At 48.0% G+C, this 11,766-nt stretch overlaps 1 protein-coding gene across 1 annotated transcript; it reads right to left on the bottom strand.

Moving 5' to 3' along the window:
• Positions 1 to 2,858: 2,858 nt before the first annotated feature.
• TRIL (TLR4 interactor with leucine rich repeats) lies at positions 2,859 to 7,217 on the bottom strand. The gene has a single exon (XM_069860214.1). The coding sequence runs from the start codon at positions 7,159 to 7,161 to the stop codon at positions 5,020 to 5,022; it is 2,142 nt and encodes a 713-aa protein (XP_069716315.1). The 5' UTR covers positions 7,162 to 7,217; the 3' UTR covers positions 2,859 to 5,019.
• Positions 7,218 to 11,766: the final 4,549 nt, after the last annotated feature.

The following is an 11,766-nucleotide window of genomic DNA, read 5'->3' as shown; positions in this document are numbered from 1 at the left end:
AATACTTTTAACAGCACTCCTGTTTTCTTAGTAGCACTCAACAGCTTTTAAGGTTTAGGTATGCAGGACCTCTCCACTCTCGGACTGATAGCTTATTTCTATGACATAGAATTTATACACACAAATTAACAAATTAAAAATTGAAGAACAAATGAGATATGTACCACACGATAAATACTCATACATTCTCTTTAAAGTGTCAGATTCTTCTTTGTTATTAAATATCTCTGTTACGCTTTTAGGCAGTTTTCTTCCAGCCGTTTTTTCATACCATATTATTCATTTTAATTCTTACGGCCTTGTTTGTAAAGAAAACTAAGATGTAGATTTATTTTAAGCAACGTATCACAGAGCATCTATATAAATAAACTTAAGTATAGTGATATTAAGATAAATATTTGTGTCTAAAGACAATTGGCTATTTTTCTATGGGAATTTAATTTCTGTGGGAATTAAAACATGCTCTTGAGAAAACTCAACTTTTTGTGGAGAAAAACACAACAGCAGTATTTGGACAGGCTGCCAAAACTATGCTATATTTAGCATGAAGAAAAAAGAACAACTCCAGCATCCAGCAAACAAAGTTTTCTTATATTTATTCCCCATTTCTACTGAACAAATACCAGATCATAGATCAACATTTATATAGCAGCTGCTCTCAAAACAGTTGCCCAGATGAAAAATTAATACATTGCTGGGTACACATAATCTGTTCGATTAATCTAATTTGATTTTAAAATAATTTTTTAAAGCAAAGCTTCACTTGTGGACCTCTCACAACATATGCACACCCTTGGTGGCCGGAGGAAGATGAATCAGAGCAGCCAGGTTTTTGGAAATGAAGTAACCTTTCTCGTGATCACTGAAGGAGTTTTCTGCAAATACACACATTTTTGTGAAGACAAATTATTTGTCGTGCACTCCTACACTGCAATCTTAATGTAGGTTTACTAATTAAATAAACATCCTGATGGAACTGGAGTAGTCTCTTTTTTTTTTTTTCTCCCAGTTCTTCATTTTCCAAATCTCTCCCACGAAGTAGCAGAAAGGTAAAGGCACGGAAGATACACAATTTATCGGGTCCCTTCTTGTAAGGGTAATAACACGGTTTAAATTATGATGGCATTTTAAAATGTGGCATTCTCAATGCATTGTGAAAAACTAAAGCACTGCAGAAAGAATTCAGTATTTTTATAAATCCAACAGTGAACACAGGCTCTGTTAGTCAGTCAAGTGGTGCTTTTCAACAAGGGTTTTTCATGCACGTTCAGACCTTCACTGACACCATTATAGCCTTGTTCTCTTCAGATATATTTCTCTCTAGCCTTGTGCTGTAACATCAATGTTTCTATGATCTCACAGAGAAGTTAGGCATTTTCACCTTTGCAGATCATTATGTCTTTTTCCAGTAAAGGTCGATGATCTACATGGGGCTTTTGTTCTAGTGTGAATAGTCTAGATTGTCTTAGGCTGCAGACACACTAGGTATCAAGACTACTTGAGATGGTTTTAAGCAGCTTCCCATCTTTGACTGTTTTTTCCTGCCTCTGCACTGCACCTCCACATTTTGGCACGTCAAACACCTGTGTGAGTTCAGCAGAATCAAACAAACCGGACCGGTGGAAAATTAGGGGAGAGGGAAGGTACCAGGAAAGGTTATTAGGATCAATTTTGCAGTTCACCTTCCAGCTGCACAAACAACTGTGCCTGACAGCAGGGAAGGGTCAGGGATTTGGGGGGGTGAGCAGGAGGTGGGCAGAGGCTGCAGAGCCAAGCAGTGCAGGGAAACCTGGTACTTTTTGCAGACCCCTCAGCTGCAGTTCAATTAATTTGCAGGGACAATATTTGGATAATTTTCCACCTTTCACAGATAACCTGCTTGGTAATTCTTAGCAGGAAAACAGCAACCATTTCAGTCTTCTCCAAGCTGCATGGGTTCTAGGAGCAGATGAGGCAGTAAAACTCTTTCTGCTGGAAGGAGAAACATTTTGAACGCAAATTGCTGGGAGAATAATCCATTTAGAAAGGGCTCTTTTTACAGTCATTCTGTAGAAAGGACCTTACTTTAAAAGGATGCAAATACCTATAAATACTCTACTATTGGTAAAAATAGAGCCATGTAATGTTTGCATGATGCAGACACTGAATGCCAGTGATATTTCTTTCCTCAATCACTTGCTAGTACAGCTCCCCCCTTGAAAAAAAAAAATCTGTAAGTAACATCTGTACAGAGAGCCTAAGAAATATTAAGAGTTACAGTACACGTGCCTTTTAAGAAGTTACCAACTTAATTCTGTTACTCATCTTTTGTTGTCATGTTGATCTATGTATTTACTTTTCCCAGGCTGAAGCAAGCAGCTTTTATTCCAACAATCTCCCAGATGTTTGTAGAAATTAAAAAAAAAAGCAGGAGTGAATTCTTAATTAAAACAATGTGTATACGCTCAATGTGATGACACACTTTTATCATTAGCCTTATCACACTGAAAAACCCTCCCAAGTGTAATTTGCAATTAGTATTAAAAAATATATCGTCCCAATAATTTCTTATTTAGATCATTAGTGCATTGATAAGTAACAGGACTTTATTACTCTATCTGGGGACAGTGATTTACCTTTTCCAGAACTGATCATGTAAATCATTTTAGCATACGCACTACCCAAACATTACAACCAAAACAGGAAACATAAAGTATGGTGAAAAGACGTGAGAGAATGAATGATGAGGCACTCTCTGCAGTCCTAAAAAGCAGCAGTCCTAGTAATATGAAGAAGTTACAGCCAGTATATGATTGAAGAGCAGTGCACTATGAGATACAATCTAAGACACCATTTTTCTTTCAGCAAATGGATTTATTGACATAATTGATTATAACCATGTACAGCATCTATGCATCTCCCATTGGAAGAATATCCAGTGCTAGAGCTAATGTTAGTGTGATACACAGCTTTACTCAACAATACCCACTGCATTTCTAACAACAAACAGTGGTGTATTCCACAATAGATGGCCAAAAGCATGCAGGGGGCCAAAAGAACAGAAATGTAAGGCTCTTAACAAAAATAAAATCTGGTCCTGGATTCCTTCAATTTTAATTCCATTCAATGTTGTACCTATAGGGGTTAGGGATTTTAATCCATACATTGGCAATTGAGTTTGGCCCCTGATATTCATAAAAGCTTCTGCTTGTCAAAAAGAAATGCCAGAGGACTTTTTGCTCTTGGCTCAAGAATTAAGGCTTAAATCATATTTTTTTTTCTCCGTTTAAAGGCAAAGATTAGACAAATGATTGTTACACTGTCTCCTTTCCTCCCATTTGAATTTAAGGATTGAACAAAATTCCCTCAGAAAACAAAATCTTGTTCTCTGCATTCAGTCACTGAACTACATCTGAAGGTACCAGTTACTATGGTGTCTTTTGTAAACACTTGTTCATCTAAAGAGAAGAAAAAGGGAAAAAAAAGAAAGAAAAAAAGAAAAACCCCAAATCGCTTACTTGCAATTATGGTAATAAACAACTTGTAGTCATGAACACCTCAGGTCAGCAATGAATGCAGGATACTGAGATGAATGTCTCCATAGTCCACTTCCTTCAAGCTATTCATTTCCACAAGAGTTCATCTGGGGTTGCACATTAAATTCAAAGGAGCAGAAGTAGTATAAATGGTCTCAACAATTTACCGAACTCCACGTAAAACATTTGCATTTGAAGCATAACCACAGTTTGGACCTTTTTAATTAGCTCACTTCTAGACCACACAGAGAGAATTATTAATGTAAACTAAACCACCGTATTTCATAGTAACAGAACCACATTCTGTAAATATTTAGGAAAGTAAAAGTCCAGGAAAGTAGAGAGCAACTGATCACAAAATGATTAGCATTGCTCTAAAACCAAAATTAAACTTAAAAATAAACAAAACAAACCAACTCAAACATCATATACTACTGTGTAACGGTTTAACTTTAGCATTACTCACTCAGCTACACAAAACACGGAATCTAGATTAATATACAAAAATGTTTTATTTCACAGTGAGGTACATAAAGCTTCTAACTTTAGTAGGATAAGGCTAAGAGAGAATTGCCTGTTAAGATAAAGACTGTTTCACATTCCTGAAATATTCTTACTTGTTATCGTTTCTGAAGAAAGGCACCAGTATTTTTTTTTTTTTATCCATCAACAGTTCACCTCCGCATCCACCCATTTAGAAATGAAGATGGATTATGTGAGGGTCAGTGACCTACTGACCATCGTGGACCCAGCCAACTACAGCACACATTAATGTGTACAAGTACCAAGCAGTATTTATTCAAAACCAATTTAAAAATAGCTAATTTGTAAACATATTACAAAACTGTTAAGTTTTTCCTAGTGGTGTCAGCAATATATTCCTGTAAAACTAAGCAGCTGCATTATTATTTCCTGTTACAAAAAAAAGTATGAGAACACACTCGAGCACATTAAACTGCCTCACATTCAATTTGAGTTAAAATGGCACAGCCTTCAAGCCGTTCAGCACGAAACACACATTTCCAGCCCTCTGGCCAGCTCGCAGGTGGCACAGTTCAACAGTACCAAGGTTAAAAGATGACCCTCAGTCCAAAATTTTTTGTTAGGATGGGCCGGCACCTTGAAAATATCTGTTCAAAGAGTCATCGTGCAGGGCTGGGCTGCTCACCGCAACTGCCAGTCCCTACTCCAGTCTGAGAAAAGCACCTGTAAAACACTATACTCTTATATTTAAGGCTGAGCTCACCTAAGGGAGGCACCCGCCGCTGTGGCAGCAGCTCCCACCGTTTCGCTCTCCGCGCGGCAAGGAACGGTTCCACCGCACTCTAGGCTTTCGCTTGGGTTGGCGATGACATCTGAGACGACAGAGGTGACTGAGTACGCCCGTCTCACAGATGGCATCAAGCCCGGTCCTCGGGGACGGCTGACGGCAGCTCTCGGCTGCGGTGGCCGTGACGCAGAGGGCCCCGCGCCGTCTCGCCGCCGGCAGCCGCTCCCGTTGGGCTCAGTCAGCGAAGCGCTGCAGCAGGTGCTCGTCGCCGCGCCGGGCGCCGCTGCCGCCGCTATCCCCGAAGCGCTCGCAGGGGAACTCGATGAGGTCGGCCTCGCCGAGGGCGCAGGCGGCGGCGGCGTGAGGCGGCCGGCGGGCCTGGAAGCCCGAGAAGTCGGCCGAGACGCCGGTGCCCGCGGAGCGCAGCGGGCGTCGAGCGGAGTAGAGCTGCCGCACGTGGACGGGCGCCGCCTTCCGCCGCCGCCGCCCCAGCACCTTCTTGCGCAGCAGGCGGGAGGCCCAGGCCGCCAGCGCCGCCAGCAGCAGCAGCGCGTTGGCCGCCAGCAGCGCCAGCGTCAGCAGCTGCGGGTCGGGCCCGCGGGCGCCGCCGGCCTCGGGCAGGGTGACCAGCCCGGCGCAGTGGTCCCGCGGCGCCACCGGGCACACGCGGCCGCCCAGGACGGCCTCGACGCACACGAGGTAGGGGGTGTCCGGGCGGAGCTCCCGCAGCGTGGCCGCCGGCTCCCCGCGCTCGGGCAGGTACACGAAGCGCTGGAACTTGACGGCGGCGCCGAAGCGGTCGAAGAGGAGGCGGAAGCGCGGCGGCCCCTGCGGGCGAGCGCTGCGGTGCGGCCGCACGGCCCAGCGCACCGTCACCGAGCTGGAGCCCACGGCCTCCACCGACAGGTTGTGCAGGAACAGCGCGTTGAAGTCGCACGGGTCGGACACCAGCGGCGGCGGCGCCGGGGAGGACCGCGAGGCCGCGGCGGGCGCCCCCTGCGGGCGGGCGGTGGCGGCGGCCCCCGCGCTGCTGGCGTTGCCGCCGGGCGCCTCGGGCGCGGGGGACGCGGAGGCGAAGAAGAAGGCGGCGGCGGCGGCGGCGGCGGGTGGGGGGCAGGGGCCGCCGTCCGCGGGGGGCGGCAGCCGCGCCTCCGGCAGGTGCTCCAGGTGCTGGCCGGCCAGGGCGGGCGGCAGGCGGCACCGCAGCGAGGCGGCGAGCGGGCGGCCCCGCGAGCGCCGCGCCCCCAGCCAGCGCTTGAGGCCGCGCAGGCGGCAGTCGCAGCTCCAGGCGTTGCCCTCCAGCTCCAGGCGGGACAGAGCCGCGCTGGAGGCGAAGAGCTCGCCGGGGAGCGTGGCCAGCGCGTTGTCCCGCAGGCTGAGCTCCCGCAGGCGGCCGAGGCGGGCGAAGGCGTCGGGGCGCAGGGCGGCGAGCGCGTTGCGGCTCAGGTCCAGCGCCTCCAGGCCGCCCAGCGGCTCCAGCAGGGCGGCGGGCAGGCGGCTCAGCAGGTTCCCCTCGAGGCTCAGCTCCTTCAGCGAGCCCAGCCCCGCGAAGGCGTCCGGGGCCAGGCGAGCCAGCCGGTTGCCGCCGAGAGAGAGCTTGGCCAGGGCGGGCAGGTGTCGGAAGAGCCCCCCGGGCAGCTCCCGCAGGCTGTTCCCGGCCAGCAGCAGCGTGTGCAGCGCCGGCAGCGGCGCGAAGACGTCCGGGTGCCGCAGGGAGCTCTGCCGGTTCCCCGAGAGGTCGAGGAAGCGCAGCTTGGCCAGCCCCGCGAAGGCGCCGCGGCTCAGCCAGCGGATGCGGTTGGACTCGAGGTGCAGGTACAGCAGGTTCGGCAGCCCCGAGAACGTCGAGTCGCCCAGCGAGCCCAGCTCGTTGCCGTCCAGGCGCAGCTTGACCAGGCTGCCCAGGCCGGAGAAGGAGGCGGCGCTGAGGCGGCCGATCTCGTTGCCGTTCACGTAGAGGACGCGCAGCTTGGCCAGGGCGCTGAGCGTGCCGGGGGCCAGCGCCGGCAGCAGGTTGTTGCCCAGGTAGAGCTCCTCCAGCCGGCCCAGGCGCTCAAAGGCTTTGGGGTGCAGGGAGCGGATCCGGTTGTACTGCAGGTCCAGGCGCTGGAGCCCCGCCAGGCGGTGGAAGTCGAAGGCGGAGATGTTGGCGATGAAGTTGCCCCCGAGGCTGTAGGTGAGGACGTCGTGGGGCGCGGCGGCCCTGGGCACGGAGCGGAGGCCGCGGTTGGTGCAGAGGAGGTGCTGGTGCTGCTGGCAGTCGCATGGCTCGGGGCAGAGGGGCTCGGCCGCGGGCGGCGGCGGCAGCAGCAGCAGCAGCAGCAGCGGGACGGAGCCCCACGGCCCCATCAGGCGGCCCCGGCGCGGCGCCCCCATCGCGGGACGAGCCTCGGGCTGCTTCCCCCGCCGCCTTTGTGTCTCTCCGGCATCCCCCCCCCCTCCTCCTTCCGCGGCTGCTAAGCGGCCTGCGCTCCGCTCCGCGCCGGTGCCCGCGCCACGGGCTTTCCCGATCGGGAGGGCTCTCCGGCGGCTCCCCCCGCGCCCTGCCGCCCCTTCGGGGTGCGGAGCGGAGCGGCGAGGCTGCCCGCGGCTCCGGCGTTGCTCCCGGGGGCGGAGCGGGGCTGGAGAAGGGAAGGGGGGGTGGGGGGGTGTCGGCGGGCGGAGCGGGGAGCTGCAGGACGGGCGAGCTCCGAAACTCGCCGAGAAAACTCAGCGGAAATTCGTGCTTCCCACACGGTGCCCTGGGGGAGCGGGGGGTCGGATGGAGCTGGAGAGAAGGGAGGACGGCGAGGAGGGGAGGCGGGGAGGGGGTTGTTGGGGAAGCCCTGCGGCCGGTCCTGGCTGGGCTCAGGAGCTCAAAGTGGGAATAACTGGGATTGGAACCGGCTGCGGCTGCCTCCTCGCCTCATGGGCTGCGGGCAGAGCTGCTCATCGGGAGGGGGAAGGGAACAGAACTCAACTAATCGTGTTCCCCCCCTCCCCCTTATTTTTATCCTACTTCTCTTTATAAACCTGCCCCAAGCAATACTTGCAATTTACCACGCATTATGGACTTCCTTTTAAAGCAATCGAAGGACTAAGCCACCTATAGTGCACCAAAGAATGAATTTCCATTCCTTCTCTGCATCATAGAATCATAGAATCACCAGGTTGGAAAAGACCCATTGGATCATCGAGTCCAACCATTCCTATCAAATACTAAACCATGCCCCTCAGCAATGAGGTCTCCCCTCAGCCTCCTCTTCTCCAGGCTAAACACCCCCAGCTCTCTCAGCCATTCCTCGCAAGGCCTGTTCTCCAGCCCCTTCACCTGCTTCGTTGCTTTTCCCTGGACTCGCTCCAGAGCCTCAACAGCCTTCTGGTGGTGAGGGGCATCATCTTGCCCAGAAGGTTCCTGACAAAGCTGCCCATGAAGACGAGGGGTTTGTCAGGGTGATTAAAATGCTCTTCGGTGATTAAAATGCTTTTGGGAAATAATTCCCGGTTTACAGATTCTTTTTTTTTCTCAACAGCATACAAATTCAGATTGAAAGGAAGGTGTTGGAAAGCATACTGAAAACAAAATAGAATGTATCACAGAATCATAGAATAACCAGGTTGGAAGAGACCCACCGGATCATCGAGTCCAACCCTTCCTATCAAACACTAACCCATGTCCCTCAGCACCTCGTCCACCCGTGCCTTAAACACCTCCAGGGAAGGTGAATCAACCGCCTCCCTGGGCAGCCTGTTCCAGTGTCCAGTGACCCTTTCTGTGAAAAATTTTTTCCTAATGTCCAACCTAAATCTCCCCTGGTGGAGCTTGAGGCCATTCCCTCTCATCCTGTCCCCTGTCACTTGGGAGAAGAGGCCAGCTCCCTCCTCTCCACAACCTCCTTTCAGATAGTTGTAGAGAGCAATGAGGTCTCCCCTCAGCCTCCTCTTCTCCAGGCTAAACACCCCCAGCTCTCTCAGCCTCTCCTCATAAGGCCTGTTCTCCAGCCCCCTCACCAGCTTTGTTGCTCTTCTCTGGACTCGCTGCAGAGCCTCAACATCCTTATTGTGGTGAGGGGCCCAGAGCTGAACACAGGATTCGAGGAGCGGTCTCACCAGTGCCGAGTCCAGAGGGAGAAGAACCTCCCTGGACCTGCTGGTCATGCTGTTTCTGATCCAAGCCAAGATGCCATTGGATGTGTACCCATCTATTCAGTTACTTTCCTTTAATGGCCTCAAGCTCCACCAGGGGAGGTTGAGGCTGGACATTAGGAAAAAAAAAATTAATGGAAAGGATCATTGGGCACTGACAGAGGCTGCCCAGGGAGGGGGTTGAGTCACCTTCGCTGGAGGTGTTTAAGGAACAGCTGGATGAGGTGCTGAGGGACATAGTTTAGTGATTGATGGGAATGGTTGGACTTGATAATCCAGTGGGTCTTTTCCAACCTAGTGATTCTATGATTCTTTCTTTCCTGTTGTCATTTTTTTGTTTCCCTAAGATGTTGCTAATGGGCTAAGTGTCTAAGGTGAGAAGGAAACACCTAGATATGAAAAAGACTAACAAAGATTATGAAAGAAGATAATGCCTAAAATATTGCATTGTGAATTTAATAAATACATTGGAAACTGTGTTTTTACACAAAGTTGTATCCAATGGCACACGCTTTGCAGACAGTTGTGAACTACAGCAGTGTACAAGCTATGCTTGTTTCTCTCACCAGAAGGCAGAATTTAGATCACTTTCCTGGAAGTTTTGGTTTTAGTGGCTGTGCCGGCATGAGCAGGTAGAGTGATACGGTAGTTTGTGCTGAGTTCTTGTTGTCTGCTGTCCTAGAGAGGTGTTAGCATGATCTAACTCACATTTGGTCCTGCTTTTTAGCCACTGGAGAATATGAGGTGTACTCCAAGCCTGCTCTGGAGCATGAAGCACAGTGTTGTGCATGGAGGTTTTCAGCAGATTTGCCTCAAAAGCACACTGGCAATCTGAAAAAAACATGGAAGAGAAAGGATAAGGATTGGCTCTGTCAAAGGAGCAGCACTATAAGCATCTTAGTTCCTCACTCTTGTAGTTAGCTGAGGTTATGCCTTAAGAACAACTGTCTTTTTGTAGTGATAATTGCATTGTTCTGGTTTGGTAAGTCATACTTGGGGCAGGAAAGTGATTTTTTAGATAGTCTGGATGAGTTTTGCAAATACGTTCTAAAATCAAGTGAGCAACTGTAAATTATAACTTGCTCATTGGGAACACCTGTGTACTGGAATATGGCAAGGTAAGCTGGGCTTGTTGGTTTTGTTTCCCTGGGGGTTTATTGTGAGATTTTTTCTGATGAGAGGTGGCAGTTGTGTAGGCAGTCTTGATAAGCTAGAAGAGTAACTGAAAGATTCGGTACTTACACCTAAAAATCAACTCATAGGGGAAGATATCTTAGTATTTTGCATTAAAAATGTAAAAATTTTGATGCAAAAATGGTGGAAATTAGAATTGTCAGGTTCTAGAGCTTGCTGACTTCTGCAGATATGCGCTATCTTGTCATCAAACAAGCATGTTCTTAGACTAACTTGATTTAAAACTTTGTACTAAATTGTCACCGCATTGTTTTCTACGGGCAAACAGGAGTTTATCTGCTTCTTCAATGAAATGGAAAGTTTCTGGTTTGAGTATTTGTAAGTGTTTTGTTTTGAGCAGTACGTGCTTGATTAGTAAGGCATTTTTTTCCTGAAATAAATCTGAGTAAGTTTCACAGAAGGAACTTTTTGCTAGCCTCTTCTCTTCTTTTCCCAGGTTACAAGAGAAGCCCATTCAGCATTCTACGATTCAAATGTCTGTGGGCTAATGTCCATGGGTTAAGAATACAGACCTTTTTGCTGTCTGTTCCTTATTGAATATGTTTTCACTCGCCAACTTTTTCTTTTCATTATCTATCACATCATGCCTAATATTCAGGGCAAAGGAGAGGCATTTTTTCAGCCTACAAAGACTGTGTGTTTCTTTTCATCGTGGCTTTCAAAGTTTTCTTTAATTCAAAGCAAAGCGTAAGTATCTAGTGACTTCCTCCTCCCCACCCCCCAACAAATTTGCTTCACTGTGGTGGACTTTAAATAGTGAAATTTTAGAATAACATTCTGTATAATGGTATGCTTATTTTCTGTTCCTTTGGGTTTTTCTTTTGAAACATGCTCTAGCTTATAAGGACAATTTATGAACTGTCTTTCCTGTAGAAGCACTATAGATCATTTTCTAGTCATGTATCATTGCAAATACTAAAGGTTTAAGTCAGATTGTGTCTTATGTATTGCTTGATTTATGCTTTCTGACACTTAGCCAACATTATGATTTTCATTTGGTTTGGGGAATTACAAGTGACAGTAATTTAATAAAAATTTTTTAGTAGTGATTCTTAAGAATGGAATTCATCACACGCTTGTTCTCACACTGAAAACAAAGTAAACTAATACAATGGGGTTTTGCTGATTTATTTTTTTTTTTAATTCAAGTAGGCATTTGTTATTCAAAATACATTAGGAACACATCTCTTCAGATAAAAGATGCCACATTTGCTTTCCTACTTTGGAATAGGAACTTTCCAGCTGCAGTAGTTCTTGTTTCCTTATCGAAGCACAAAATAAATTTTTTAATGTGTGACTGAGAAATAGTAATCTTTTTTACCCCAGACTGAAAAAGCCTATGTATGACTATGAAACACTGGTTGGGGCAAATTAAAAAGTAGCCTATTCTTAAAAGCTTTAAAGGTTCTCTTAAAATACACCTTCGCAATTAAGATTTGAAGTATGAGGCCTTTCAAGGGCCAAAAACAAATGGCAAAACCAAAATACTGTCTTGACCTTAAGTAAGGTATTTTTTCATGGCTAAATAATATCCATATGTTTGCTATACAGAAGACCAAATACCTCTCTGCTTTTCTTTATGTTGTTTTTTTGAGCGATGTTATCTAGGCACTGATCAGAGGACTGGTGGTTGAAAGCAGTGAATAAATACCTAATTGTAAG

The sequence above is a fragment of the Phaenicophaeus curvirostris genome, chromosome 6, assembly GCF_032191515.1.
Source record: "Phaenicophaeus curvirostris isolate KB17595 chromosome 6, BPBGC_Pcur_1.0, whole genome shotgun sequence".
NCBI classification, from domain to species: domain Eukaryota; kingdom Metazoa; phylum Chordata; class Aves; order Cuculiformes; family Cuculidae; genus Phaenicophaeus; species Phaenicophaeus curvirostris.
The sequence above is the reverse complement of the archived record's forward strand: the minus strand, read 5'-3'. Positions and strand labels throughout refer to the sequence as shown.